General features: G+C 32.0%; 2 protein-coding genes across 3 annotated transcripts; both read left to right on the top strand.

Annotated features, from left to right (window-relative positions):
• Positions 1–4,766: 4,766 nt before the first annotated feature.
• LOC106316190 (gibberellin-regulated protein 14) lies at positions 4,767–6,182 on the top strand. 2 transcript variants are annotated; one of them, XM_013754058.1, is made up of 4 exons: positions 4,767–4,855; positions 5,037–5,069; positions 5,240–5,723; positions 5,817–6,182. In XM_013754058.1, the coding sequence occupies exons 1-4, from the start codon at positions 4,805–4,807 to the stop codon at positions 5,999–6,001; spliced, it is 753 nt and encodes a 250-aa protein (XP_013609512.1). In that variant the 5' UTR covers positions 4,767–4,804; the 3' UTR covers positions 6,002–6,182. The 2 variants fall into 2 exon arrangements, with proteins under 2 accessions (XP_013609512.1, XP_013609513.1); XM_013754059.1 differs by lacking the exon at positions 5,037–5,069.
• Positions 6,183–8,391: 2,209 nt separating this feature from the next.
• Positions 8,392–10,600, top strand: LOC106313112 (senescence-associated carboxylesterase 101-like). The gene is made up of 3 exons (XM_013750853.1): positions 8,392–8,521; positions 8,679–9,021; positions 9,260–10,600. The coding sequence occupies exons 1-3, from the start codon at positions 8,505–8,507 to the stop codon at positions 10,466–10,468; spliced, it is 1,569 nt and encodes a 522-aa protein (XP_013606307.1). The 5' UTR covers positions 8,392–8,504; the 3' UTR covers positions 10,469–10,600.
• The last annotated feature ends 4,291 nt before the right edge of the window (positions 10,601–14,891 follow it).

Raw genomic sequence — 14,891 nt, 5'->3', positions numbered from 1 at the left:
TGTATTCACTAAGCCGAGGCAAGGTGGTATTTCCCCATATGAGCTTCACTACTTAGTTTGCAAACAGGTTATGCTTCATTGTCCTACTCACTTTTACAGTTTCATCATTGCTAGCTCTTCTCAGACGCCTTTAATTCTTTGGTAGGCTCCTAAGTCCTAATTAAGTACGTTTTAAGTTTATCCAACACAGTGTAGATGATGAAGAAAGATCAGAGCAGCATCTCATAAATGCAGCAGACAAAGAGGTTGTGTATCTAAAAATAAACCAATGGGACTTACTAGAGAAGATACCTAAGAAGCCAACCAGCGATTACTTCCTTCTGAAAAATCATAAACAAGGAGAGTAAAGTGGCATTCGTCTCCTAATTATTGTGATTGAACTACCCGTAAAATTGGTTCAGTATTCTTCTCACTCTACGAATGTAAAAGAATACATATATATATATATATATATATATATATATATATATATATATATATGAGATACAGTTTAATCTATGAGCAAAAACCACTACCAAGTTCTTTGTTTCCTGATCTGAAACATTTTATATCCTATGTAAATTATGTCTCCTGGTGACCTGAAGAATATATAATATGTATTTTATTTTTTTTGTGTTGTGAATTAATAAGAAATAAATCTTTGAATATGAACAAGTTACCGAAGACTTGTTCATTTTAGTTTTTACTGCATGTGAGGTTGGGTTAAAGAATACACGGTTTGTAACGTAAAAGAATACCAGGCCAGGTTTATCAAAACTGAACCACCATTTGCAGTAAAACTTTGAAGTTTTCTCCGCATCTTTCATATTTTTCCTCTTTATGATATTTTTTGAACATAAAAGTAGAAATATTTTTTTTTTGTTATTTAGTAGCTTTTAACATTCTATTAAACATTGCATGTTAACTTTGTTCATTTTTCTATGAGCGTAAGTGTTTACAAATCCCAAAATTATTTTATTTGAAACCTTTAATAAATTTTACATAAAATATCAAGTCATGTGTAATAATACTTCCTCCGTTTCAGTTTAATTTTTGTTGTAGAGTAAAATTTTCGTTTCAAAATAAGTGTTGCTTTAGAATTTAAAGCAAAATTTATTAATAATATTCTCCAGATTATTTTTATATTGGTTAAAATATGGTTAGGTGTATAAATAATGGTGTTTTTTATTTTAAAAATATGCAAAATTAAATATTTTCTTATTCTGTGTACATAAACCTCCACAATTAAAATGAAACGAAGAGATTACATGTTTGTATGATTTATAACTTCTTATAAAACGTATATTTATTTGATTATAAGTCTATTCAGACATTGTTATAAATGATTTGTTAAATTTTTATAAATAATTTTAAAATTCTTATAAATGATTTTGTATACTTTTAATAAATGATATATAGACTCTTATAACAATTTGTAAATCTTATAAAATTCTTATAAATGATTTTATAAATCTTAATATTGAATTTATAAAAAATTATAAATAATATTATAGTTATATTAAGTATGAATTTTATTAAAATTAGTATATTATTATAATGCTTTATATAAAATGTAAAGTCGTTATATTGGTTGCCACAACTTATTCTTTTAAAACAAATTGAATAATTTATAAATTCTTAATTGGTAAAAAGTAATTGATGAAAGATTATATATATACTTTCCATAATTTTATGATTAGTTAAAACATGTATATATGAAATATAATTTTTACATTTCTAACATACCCTCCATCTTATATAAAACGTATAATATACACCAACAATTGTAAAGCTTTCACAACAATTAAGCATCTATGTTCACATAGCTAAAAAGCATAAATAATCAAAAATATAAAATTATTGTGGTGGAAGAGATTACATGTTCAATATATAACTGTCAAAACAAGAACCCAAAATGTAATACATTATGATTAATATATTTTATTTACAGGGAAGCTAATGCTCATTTCATCGCTAGGGACACAGTTTTACTTTGACAGCATAATAAAAATCATCAAAAGCATCTAAGGCAAGATAAAATTCAAGTTTAATATATGAATTTGAGCAAAAACAAAAAAAAATATACAATTCATAGGATGATCTTCAAGAACTTTTCGATCTGTCTTTCAAACAGTTTTTGTATTCTAAACTTAGTCTTAATATTTTAAAAGTATTATAAAATACAATTTAGAAGAACAAAAATAAAATAACATGCAACAACCAAAATCAGCCCATGTCATCTCCCCCCCCCTCTCCTTTTATACTATTTCATCCGTTCCATTAAGATAGACTTTTTAGAAAAAAAATTTGTTTCACAAAAATAATTATAAATTTCAAGAAAATTAATTGACTTGAAAATTGAAAATTACAGAAAACAATATATTTATTATGGTAGTTTTATGTGTTTTCTTAATATGTGTGAAAATATTAAAAAGTTTATCTTTTTGGAACAAAGAAAGTATATGCTAGGGATTAAAAAATTGTACAATTGTTAACTTGAAAAGTAAATTATCAGCGCGGAAAACGAACTAGTACTCGTAGTTTTAAATAATCAGATCATATGGGTTCCCACAAAGCATGCAGGTTGGGGGTTTTTAATAGACTTTTGGGTTCCATGCTTTGTACGATGCATGTAGTTTAGTAGTTGTGTGTTTATGATTGTCTATATTATTTATCTTATGATGCGAAGTATATAGTGAATCACAGCTCAAGCATTTGCTGTACTTATGACACATTTCATCACTTTTTTTACAGCCGGAGATTAGCACAAAAAATATATAACGTTAACATGGACTAACACAACCTGATTATTATGTCTAACAAACATTACATCTAACATAACAAACATTTCTAAGGGTTTCTTAAGATTATTTCAATATTGGATTGGATGTCATTTGAGTAATATAAAATCTGGAATAATTTATCGTTAGATCATAGTTCCTAGTTCATAGTTCATAATAGTTATAATGATTCTCTTATTATGTACCTGTATAGTTTACTTTTTACCAATGGCTTTTATGTCCTCCAAAACATGGATATCTGTCCACCACTAGTAAGATAACAAACATTTGTAGTCTTTCATAAATATTTGTAAAAATGGATTAAAGTGTAAATTAAGAAGAAGCGAACATTCATTCATGAAAAAGGATTATCATGTTAACATAAAAGAGGAAAGTGTACGCGCGACATCTGTAATGTTAAAATCTATACTCGTCGTCGACCTCACAGTGTTGACCCCATCCCTATATGTCAGAAAAAGATAATAAAAATCACCGTAACTATTTAAAGGACTCATGTGCTATTGTCCATCTCTGATCTGATAACACTTCAAATTTTTATAAGAAAAAAAAAGGATACACTATTAACTTATATATTTCACAAAACACTTTAGTGTAATTTTTTGTTGGACATGTTAACAAATGATAAACGACAAACCCTTTTTCTCTAGGGCAATAGTATAGGAGACTCACATGTTTATTTTATCAAAAAAAAAAACATATATACACAGCTTTATGGGTAGGCCTGGGTTCGCGGGTCAACCCGCCTCGCACCCGCCCCGCAGGACCTGCCAACCCGCGGATCGTTTCTTTTTTTAGTTAAAATTTTGATCCGCTCAACCCGCAAAGAAATAAACTAATACCCGCACTCGTCCCGCTTTATTTTGCGGGTAATCCGCTGGATCCGCGGGTAATCCGCGGATTATATTTTTAATTAAAAAATAATTATTTAATTAGTTTTTCTATAAAATAATATATTTATAAGTAAATTTTTTATATTATTTTATAAAATTTTAATTATTTTTTTTTGAAAAAAATAATTATTTTTCTAAAAAAATCGTATTTTTCAAAAAAAAAAGATTTTTTTTTATTTTTTATTTTATTTTGCGGGTTGGCGGGTATCCGCAAATCAAAATCCACCAACCTGCATCCACCCTGCATAAAATAGTTTTAACCCGCACCCGCACCCGCATCCACGATTTGATTTTTTCAAAATGTTCGACCTACATCCATTCCGCGGTGGGTCAAATGGGGCGGACCCCGTGGACTTTGATTTAAATTCCCAGGCCTATTTATGGGCAAATGGAGTACTGTTTAAATAAAATACTCCTAGCACTAATAATTTATCCAAAATATACTAACTAATGTCAGTTTTGCCATCCACTGGTTTCTCGTGGGTACGCAAACATCTTCCATAATTTCACCAGTCCATAAGAGTTAAAAATGATTTTATTGGTAAAAGTATTCCAAGTTGATGAATGAATAAAGTGGCAATGGCAATTTCATGTATTATTTTAAGTAGAAAATAAAAAAATCATGTATTAAACTCCACAATACTTACTAATTCCTATGCATTAAAAATATTTACTTGTATTTAATGAATAAAAAGAGGAATTAATAATTATATTAATAAAAAGAACTTCCATTTATAGCACAAAAGGCCATTGGTCGTCTTCGTGTGACTTCACCAGTCCGTAGAGTTAAAAATGATTTTTATTGGTAAAAGTATTCCAAGTTGATGTATGAATAAAGTAGCAAATGGCGATGGAAATTTCATGTATTATTTTTTAAGTAGAAAAATCATGTATTAAACTCCACAATATTGTTACACGAGCTATGATGCAGTGAAAGTTCAAAGCTGGCATGCATATTAAATAACTACTCTGGAGTCTGGGCCTAACAACTTACGCACTAAAGCTATTTATTTGTATTTTATGGATAAAAAGAGGAATTAATAATTAGTATATTAATAAAAGAACTTCTATTTATAGCACAAAAGGCCATCGGTCTTCTTCGTGTGACTTCACCACTTCCTCATCTCCCAGAAAATGGCTCTCTCACTTCTTTCTGTCTTCATCTTTCTTCAAGTCTTTAGAAATGTAAGCTATTAGTTTTTTTTTAACATTAAGTTATATTAGGCTTTTCTAAAGAAAAATATTGTTTTTGTTTTCTATTCTGTTTATTCTGAAAGACGTTGAGAAAATAGTACTAGTATATATCTATGCACGTTACGTGTTTGCACATTTTAACCAACATATATTTGGATTAATCACTGAGCAGATTGTTTTTGCTGCTTCAAATGAAGAATCCAAGGTAGTTATGTTCCTAACTTCTAATTTTAGCTTTGATTATTTTTAATGTGTTATGTGTACATCAACTACAAAGCATTGTACATATTTATGTTTACTTTTTTATAAAGAATTAAAGTTTTTTTTTTTTTGGAACACAAAGAATTAAAGTTAAAATTTGCAATTTATATATAGATCTCTGTACCACCGTCTCCGTCGTACAAACCCTCACCGCCACTGGTTAAGCCACCCACACTGCCTACAACTCCGATTAAACCACCCACCACAACACCCCCAGTCAAATCTCCAGCCACTCCGGTTACACCAACCAAATTGCCGGTTAAATCATACCCACCTCAGGTTAAACCACCCACATCACCACTTGTCAAACCACCTACGTACAAACCCCCAACGCCAACGGTCAAACCACCCACAAAACCACCGGTTCAACCACCTACATACAAACCCCCAACGCCATTGGTTAAGCCACCCTCGATCCCACCAGTCAAACCACCTACAGCGCCAGTTAAACCAACCCCGACAACACCGGTTACGACACCACCACCGGTTAAACCACCTGTGAACCCAATCCCATCACCTCCGGTCAATGCACCACCTGTTAAACCACCGACACCTCCGGCCAAACCTCCGACACCACCTCCCGTTAGAACTCGGATAGGTAAAAATCAGTAATGTTTTTCTAAGATTTTAATGATTATTATTGGTCGTTGATTAAAATATAACACTTGGATTACTGTTTTGGACGGTATAGATTGCGTGTCTTTATGTGGGACACGATGTGGCCAACACTCAAGGCAGAACGTATGTATGAGGGCGTGCGTCACGTGCTGCTACCGCTGCAAGTGCGTACCCCCTGGCACGTATGGTAATAAGGAAAAATGTGGATCTTGTTACGCCAACATGAAGACACGTGGCGGCAGACCCAAGTGTCCTTAAGCCTTTGATGAACAATGGTTAATGTGAAGGGATATCATTAATCAGTGATGATTTAAGAGGGGAAATGGTGCTTTCATATAAGCTTTTAATGCGTTTTATTTTGGTTTAGTAACTTTGAGCTGGATGTGCGTTTACGGATTGTATAAGAAACCTTTTTCGTTGAATTGAGGCTTTTCTGGGTTTTGTTTTGTTTAATCAAATAGTAATAAATAATTTTTAAGAAAAAATCGACCCAGACTTTAAAAAGGCATATCTTCGGCCACACAACTCTTTTTATGGGTGGTGATATGAAACTAATTGGATTTTTAACGTTAAAACCCTCGACTAAGTTTGTTTTTGGTAAAAAACTCAAACTAAATATTTAACAAAAACACCTTCAAACTAACTTTATTTAATGAATTAAACCCTAACATGTCATAATTATCATTACTACATGTAAATCTTTGGTTTAGAAGTTTTTACATTAAGTAAACATAATTAAAAAATTTTACCATTAAAAATCTAAAAAATAAAATAAAATTTAAAATTTATAAGATAATCTAAAAATTAGTAACTTAAATTTTTGAAATTGGTATTTTTAACTTTTTTTTTTTGTAAATATATGAGTTTGATGTGTTTTAACATCAACATTATATATGTATAAATTTAAAATATAAAAATCCAGAAAATATAATAAAATTTATCTAAAGATTTACATGTAATAAAGTTACTACAAGATTAAAAATGTAAAAAACAAGAAAATATAATAAAAAATATATTTTATCTAATAAAAATGTAATAATAAATTTTTAGATATTTTATTATATTTTCTGGGTTTTTACATTTTTAAAATATACATTTATAATGTTGATGTTAAAATACACCAAACTCATATATTTACAAAAAAAATTTAAAAGGCTAATTATGAAAATTTAAGTTAATAACTTTTAGATAGTATTATTAAATTTTTAATTTTTTTTATTTTTAGTGGTAAAACCCCTCAACTATGTTTACTTAATGTAGAAATTCCTAAACTAAAATTTACCGGTACTAAAAATAAAGTTTGTTTGAAGAATTTTTTTGTTAAATATTTAGTTTGAGATTTTTTTATCAAAAACAAATTTAATGGAGAGGTTTTAAGAAAACCAAACTAATTTGATGGAAGAGAGACAAAACAAGATTGGAGCATAAGCATTTGAGTGGTGGGCTTTATTTGGGCTTGTACGTTTAAAAGGCTAAATGGGGGAGGTCATTAGATGACAAGATGACATACATGCCTCATCAAATACATCTCAGCTTATCCTAGATACATACGATTAATTATTTAAATGGTTTTTTTTTTTGAAACACTATTTAAATGGATTATAACTTAGAAATAAAGTCGCGACTGTGAGAGAGTTGGTGAACTTATTACGGGTATTTATTGTCTGTATGACTGATGAGCCAACCCTAAATCGATCGTCACTGAGTTTTTTTTGGCTTCTTTAGTCGTTTCTGATTATTGAGTGTGGGGGTGTTCAAAAAAGAAAAGATTATTGAGTGTTCACTTTGGCATGCTACGTTAGAGCATCCGCAGAGGAGGTTTATCACGATTCCTTAACACAAAATCCTAGTTTAATATGAATACAATAATATTATAAAACTTAAGTTAGCTAAGGATTGGTCATTGATTAAGGATTATAAGACCATGATTAATCTGGGGTTCTTAGAATGGGGTTCTTAGCGAAAGTTAAGAAACAGTTTCTTAACTTTCTCTAAGAACATCATCCTAAGAACCCAGGGTTAATCATGCTCTAAGGATTTGGTCCTTAGAGACGTGACATCGTGTCATTGGGTCGGTGGAAATTTTAATTTCACATGTTTTAAAATTTAATATTTTATCTTTATATTTAATCATGTATCTTTATATTTAATCATGTAATAGATAAAAAATTTAATGGAGTTAAATCTATTTAATATTCACCAAAATTTTAAAATTTAGTATTTTATTTTTATATTTTATTGTATCTTTATATTTAATTATGTAATAAATAAAATTTTACATGTTTTAAAATTTAATATTTTTTAATTTCTAAGAACTCCAAATTGAAGAACATCATTCAACATACAATTTTGATTTAGAGTCCTTGACTATTTAAACAAATTTTTTTTTTTTTAAAATAGTTTAATAATGCTAAAGACTTTAACGGTGGTAACACTGGAGATGCTCTTATATATTAAAATGCAAATGTGTTTATTATATTCACACTTGTGTCAGGGTCAAATAAATCGGAAGCGTATGCAGAACGAATCAATGGATTTCTGGGACCGGAAAATGAGATGAGTGGAAGAATAATTAACTTTATTTTTCCTTTTCTTGCTTGACGAATAATTAGATGCTTCTTTGTTTTATTATTCCCTACTATTAAAAAATGAACTCTCTTCTCTTCTCATTATTGTACATCTTCTTTTGTCTGCTTTCCATCGTTTTTCTGCTTTGAACCTGTTCAACCTGTTCCTCCACAGATCTTTTCCAGCTCACCTTATGGATTTTTCTTCACTGTAAGCATATTGATTACTGCCTTTTTATTTCTCAGTTACTTAACGCCTTGCTCTCAATCATTCCTATCACATATTTTTTTCTTTTTTGATATTGCCTTCTTGAAAATCATGTTCTTTGGACATTTGACTAAACTGACGGTCTTTCTTGGTTTCTTAGAAAAGGCTTTGAGCTGGGGAAGCTTGTGTTGAGCTCGGGTCTTTTACACATCTCATGGAATAAGATCTCAGAGTTACGTGCATCAAGAGCCCATCAGGTTCAAACTCCAGGTCTAGGAATCAAGATTTTCCAAGAAACCAAATACACGGTTGTTGTTTTTGTCGCACCACCGATAAACTTGAGTTGTCCGTTAAACTCTGCTTCTACAATTCTTTCTGGGACAAAAGATCAAAACCCTTTTCATTTCCTCTGCTCCGAGAAGATCTCCTCCTCTCTTCACACCCCTGCTTTTCAGCTCTTTGTCTCTGCCTACAATAACAATCTCCTCCACCTCAAATCAAAGGTAATCTCGAATCCCATTCATTATTTATATTTTATACTCTCTTCATAATTGTGTTTAGAATGTAAGTCAGCATGTTATGATGAGGTCAAAGACAATTTCAGAATCTTGAAAGTTAGTGTATATGCTTAAACATATCAAGTTTGTGTTCTTCTCTATAGTTTCAAGCATGCCTGGTAAGAGCATAAGTTAATGTCACACCGACACCAAGTGAACTGTAAAGTATGTGTGGTTTTTGCAGTTGCTCCATTTGCTTGAGTCAAAGGAACATGTGATCATTACCGGAGCTGCTCTAGGAGGATCGGTCGCATCTCTCTTTACACTATGGCTTCTAGAAACAGTCGAGCCAACTCTAAAACGTCCACTGTGCATCACATTTGGCTCACCTCTAATCGGAGACGCTAAGCTACAAGAGATTCTTGAAAACTCCTTGAGAAACTCATGTTTCCTCCACGTGGCTTATGCTTCACAAACTCCCATCAACACAGACTTCAAGCCTTTCGGAACGTTCTTGATATGTTTCGACTCCGAATGTATATCCATCGATGACCCTGAAGCCGTCATGGAGCTACTAGGCGGTACTAATACGGACCAAGTAGTAGGTTTGATAGACTACGGCAAAGTTCTTGATCGTTTGGATCAAACGGTGATGGAGGATTCAAGATTGATGATAGATGATGTTATCAGTAGAATGGATGAACGTGCTGAGAAGAAGAAGCTGCGTTATGATCAGCTCAAGAAACTAAACGACATCAAAATATCAATGATATATATAGAATGGTACAAAAAGAAAAGCAAGAAGGAGAAAACCGGTTACTACGACCGGTTCAAGACGCATCTCGCGTCTAGTGTTTCACCCTTCGACATAGATATCGAGAAGCGCAAAAGAGAGGTCAACGATTACTGGAGATCATTGGTTGAAGAAGTTGAGAAGAAGCCTCAGAGTGAAAAGTCTCTCCTCAAGACAAGGTCTCTCTTCTCCGGGAACAACTACAGACGCATGGTCGAGCCACTAGACATTGCTGAGTATTACCATAATGGTGGGAGAGAGTACAGAGCCTCTGGGAGGTCGAGACACTATGTTATGCTGGAGAAGTGGTTTAAGGAGGAAAAGATAGAACCGGTTAGGTGCGTGAAGAGGGATTTGAGTGATTTTTTGACGTTTGATTCTTGTTTCTGGTCTGAAGTTGAGGAAGCTTTGATTGTGAGCAAGTGTCTTCAGACACAAGAAGGTGAGAGAGAGGTGTTGTTGAGGAAGCTTGTGAGGTTTGAAGAGTACGTGTGGGAGATGATAAGAAAACGTGAGGTTTCGCCGGAGATTTTCTTGGAGAAGAGCAGTTTCATGAAGTGGTGGAAAGAGTACAAAGAGATCATCAAAGGGTTTCATTCTTCACACTTCACCAAGTTTATGAATGATAGGATGTACGAGAGTTATGGTCAAGCCTGCTGAAGATTAATGATTAACATTTAACTCTTTAAACGGTTAGTCAGTCGATGATCTGATTATTAGTGTATTATGGTGTTAATAACATTTAATAAGCAAACATTTATTTAATTTCATAATAGCAAAAAAAAAAGAACATGTATAACCCCTTCACGTGTGGTGTTTGTACTTTGCAACACCGGCGCTCACTGTGATCAACCCGCATCTTCAAAATTTATAAAATCAAATATCATCTCGTGTGGATACTTTCAACATGAATGATGATCGGTTCATCGCAGCCGATATCATCTCTAAAGTCATCATAGTTGCGGTCTTAGCGTTTTGGGCCAAATATAGCAACAAAGGAAGCTATTGTTGGTCCATTACTAGTTTCTCTCTATGCACTCGTACAAACTCTCTTGTCGTGTGGGTGTGTCATTGGCTAAGGCCATGTACGGACAAGCCGCTGTTGCTCTTGTGGTCAAGTCCTCCTCGGTATTTCAGGCAATAGTGTGGCTCACAATTTGACTGAAATACCGAGGACTTGACCAAGAAGGCAAAAACTGCTTGTCAGGATCGCCTTAGCCGATGGCATAACATATAAAGACGTTGCCGCTTGAGCTCCAAAGCCGCACTTCGGACTTTGAGATCGCGTCAGCCAATCTGCACCTGTTGGGTAACTTGGGTTGATGCTTCTTAGCAGATTGATAATGCAAGTAGTACTACTGTAGGAGGTAGGATTAGACCCTATGATTATAGACACAGCTTAAATGATCATTATTATTTTTTAAGAAAGATTGCTTTTTTAAAAAAAAAAAACGACTAGGATAGCACTAAAAAAGTTTTTGTCAAAAATATAGTCTCTAAGAATAAAAATGACCAAAATAACACTTAATGTTTTATCAAAAGAGATAAATATACCCTTATACCCTAATGGTAAATTAATTTAGACATTAGAGTTTAGAGTTAAGGGGTGAGATTTAGGATTTAGGGCTAGGGTTTAGGGTTTAGAGTTTAAGGTGGAGTTTAGGATTTAGGTTTAGAGTTAAGGGGTGGGGTTTAGGATTTAGGGTTTAGGGTTTAGGGTTTAGGGTCTAGAGTTGGGGAGTGGAGTTTTGGGATAAGATTTCTAAATTTGAAAAATAAAATAAAAATTTAAATTTTTCAAAAGATAAAATGCTATTTTGGTCATTTTAGTTTTTGAGAGTTATTTTTATGACATAAACTTAGAAATATTTTGGAGATTTGCCCAAAAAAAAATTTCTTACCTCATAAGTCATAACTCATATGATTAAAGATAATGCTAGTAATATGGAGTTAGTGCATACGGTATGGCCTCGGTCCCGAATAAATGGCAGGCATTGTAGGATATGTAACTGAAGTTATGAATTGGTCTAGTTTTCAGGTATTATTATTACTAGTTTTTTCTAATTTAAAATATTATTATTATTATTATTATTATTATTAGTTTTATCATTTTTCAAAGCATCTGAACAGCATAAAGAAATTTCATATCTGAATCTTAGTACTAGGCATGGGCATTTCGGGTATCAGTTTGGTTCGGGTATTTCGGGTTTCGGGTAGGGAGGTAGAAGATCCATTTACTACTTGACATATTTTCGGTTCCGCTCGGATAGTTTCGGGTTCGGTTCGGTTCGGATAGTAAAACTAGGAACCGAAAAATACCCGGAAAAAATTGGTTCTCATTTGGATCTGGTTCGGGTTCGGATAGTTCGGGTAATTCGGATAATTTGGATAAAATATCGGTTATTTAGGATAAAATATCAAATAATTAAGATGATTTAGATAAATTTTTTAGATATTTCGAATTACTAAGGATATTTCGGATAAAACTATCGGGATACTTTCTGATAGTTCAGATACTTTATAATAATTTAGTCATCCTCAACTATTTTCAGATACTTTTAATAAATTTTTTAAATTAAAAATATATATTTAGTTATGTTATATGTATATATAATTAATATTTTTATATATTCGGGTATCCGTTCGGTTATTTTGGATATAAAAATATAGGAACCGTTCGGATATTTGAGGGTATTGGTCCGTTTATAGTTTCGGGTATTTCGGTTCGGTTCCGTTTCAGTTCTTTGGTTCTGGTTATTTTGCCATGCCTACTTAGTACGATGCCATCAGTTTAAGAAGGCTTTTTGTTCTTACAGCTTTTGTTTTTTTTTCTTGGTTGATACATATTCACCAACATAAAAATAAATTACTAGTACACACTTCCGGGAAAATAAAAGCATACGTTAAAATATAGACATACTTTCAAGAAAAAAAATCAAATTACATCTGCAAAATTATTAAAATCAAATTTCAAATACAAAACATGACATGTGTAATGGGTTTTCAAAAGAAAAAGTTCTTGAGTAATTATATTATATATATTAATGGAAAAACATTTAAAAAGTTATAACATGTAGTTTATACTAATTAAAAAAATGTATTGCTGAGTTGTCACATAATTGGAATGCTAATTTTGTTTACGTGACGGTTTAATCAATTGAGAATTTTGTTAGCGCAAAATTAAATTGATAGGGAATGTTATATTATATAATATGTTCATTTTAGATTATTTATTTATCAAATTGAAATTATTATATATTCTTTCCTTAAATAAAACATACAGAATTACCTAATGTGATTAAGATATATATGTCAATTAATGATTTTAAATAATAAAGATTTTCTAACAATCTGTATACTTTCTATCATTTTGTTTAATTATTTATTATTAAAATAATTACACAATTACATTAATTATATTATAAAAATTTAGATTTTTTTGGTATATGTTGTATTTTGATTTTTCAAAATGAGCAAAAATTACTAAAACTATTAAAAGTCTCACATAAACATTTGTGAGCAATGTTTTTTTTTTTTCTATAATAAGATACAAAATCTTATGAATAAAAAAATTTATTTTAATAGGTGTTTATGTTAATATATATATATATATATATATATATATATCATATCGTTTAAATTAAATTATACATCATATGAAAATATATACTTATATTTTGATATATGCGTTGAACATATATTGAAAAGTTAATATTTTAATTTTGAAACCTTCATTGGTTTTCTTAAATGATTATAAGTTATTGAAAAATTACTAAGTGTCGTCATGAAATTTCATCATGGCGTAAGGATAATCAACCATACAGAAAGGACAAAATTAAAGATCTCCAACATGCACTTGAGGAGGTCCAGTCAGATAATAGCAGATCACAAGAGGACATCCTTGAGGTGTCCAGGAAGTTACAAGAGGCGTATAAGGATGAAGAAGAATATTGGCATCAGAAAAGTCGGAATATGTGGCATTCATCTGGAGACCTCAATACCAAATTTTACCATGCTCTCACAAAGCAGCCTAGGGTCCGTAATAAAATAGTGGGACTCCATGATGATTTAGGTAATTGGATCACGGAGGAAAATGAGATTGAGAAGGTGACAATGGATTATTTTGATGGTATTTTTAGAACCACAAACCCATCGGACTTTGATAATTTTTTGGATGAGATAGTACCGTCTATTTCCCCCAAATGAACTAGATACTATTGAGAACAGCAACAGAGGATGAGGTTCGCCAGGCTCTATTTATGATGCACCCAGAGAAAGCGTCAGGGCCAGATGGAATGGCAGCCCTATTTTTTCAGCATTCCTGGCATATTGTTAAGAATGATGTGGTCGAAGTGGTGAATAATTTTTTGGTTACGGGCAGCTTGGATCCACGGTTAAATATTACTAATATTTGTATGATCCCAAAAGTAGAAAGGCCAACAAGGATGATGGAACTACGGCCGATAAGTCTATGCAATGTGGGCTACAAGATTATATCGAAATTTCTGTGTCAACGGCTGAAACTTTGCCTTCCCCGATTAATTTCAGAGACTCAATCGGCTTTTGTGGCAGGTAGATTAATATCAGATAATATTCTTATAGCGCAGGAAATGTTTCATGGTCTGAGGACAAATAAGTCATGTCAAAATAAGTTTATGGCCATTAAAACGGATATAAGTAAGGCGTATGATAGGATAGAGTGAAGTTTTATCGAGGCCCTCCTTAACAAAATGGGTTTCGATCCTCATTGGATCATTCTAATGGTGGAATGTATCTCCTAGGTTTAATACAAGGTCCTCCTAAATGGCCAACCGAGAGGTCTTATAATTCCCAAGCGAGGGCTACGTCAAGGGGATCCTTTGTCTCCTTATTTATTTATAATGTGTACTGAGGCTTTAATTGTGAATATTAAGAAGGCGGAGAGGGAGAAACAATTAACCGGTATGAAGGTAGCGAGAGCTTGTCCGGCAATCTCTCATTTGCTATTTGCCGACGATAGCCTTTTCTTTTATAAGGCGAATAGAGAAGAATGTCAAACTATTCTCAGGATTTTAAAAGAGTATGAGGCTGTTTCAGGGCAACA

This window comes from Brassica oleracea, chromosome C9 (assembly GCF_000695525.1).
Source record: "Brassica oleracea var. oleracea cultivar TO1000 chromosome C9, BOL, whole genome shotgun sequence".
In the NCBI taxonomy this organism is placed as follows: domain Eukaryota; kingdom Viridiplantae; phylum Streptophyta; class Magnoliopsida; order Brassicales; family Brassicaceae; genus Brassica; species Brassica oleracea.
This window is presented reverse-complemented; position numbering and strand designations above follow the sequence as displayed.

Bases quoted from the DNA above. Each gene is read 5' to 3' on its own strand.
- LOC106316190 (XM_013754058.1), top strand. From the start codon at position 4,805: ATGGCTCTCTCACTTCTTTCTGTCTTCATCTTTCTTCAAGTCTTTAGA. The intron at 4,856-5,036 runs GTAAGCTATTAG...ATCACTGAGCAG, and splicing joins TTCTTCAAGTCTTTAGAAAT to ATTGTTTTTGCTGCTTCAAA. The intron at 5,070-5,239 runs GTAGTTATGTTC...ATTTATATATAG, and splicing joins CTTCAAATGAAGAATCCAAG to ATCTCTGTACCACCGTCTCC.
- LOC106313112 (XM_013750853.1), top strand. The intron at 9,022-9,259 runs GTAATCTCGAAT...TGGTTTTTGCAG, and splicing joins TCCTCCACCTCAAATCAAAG to TTGCTCCATTTGCTTGAGTC.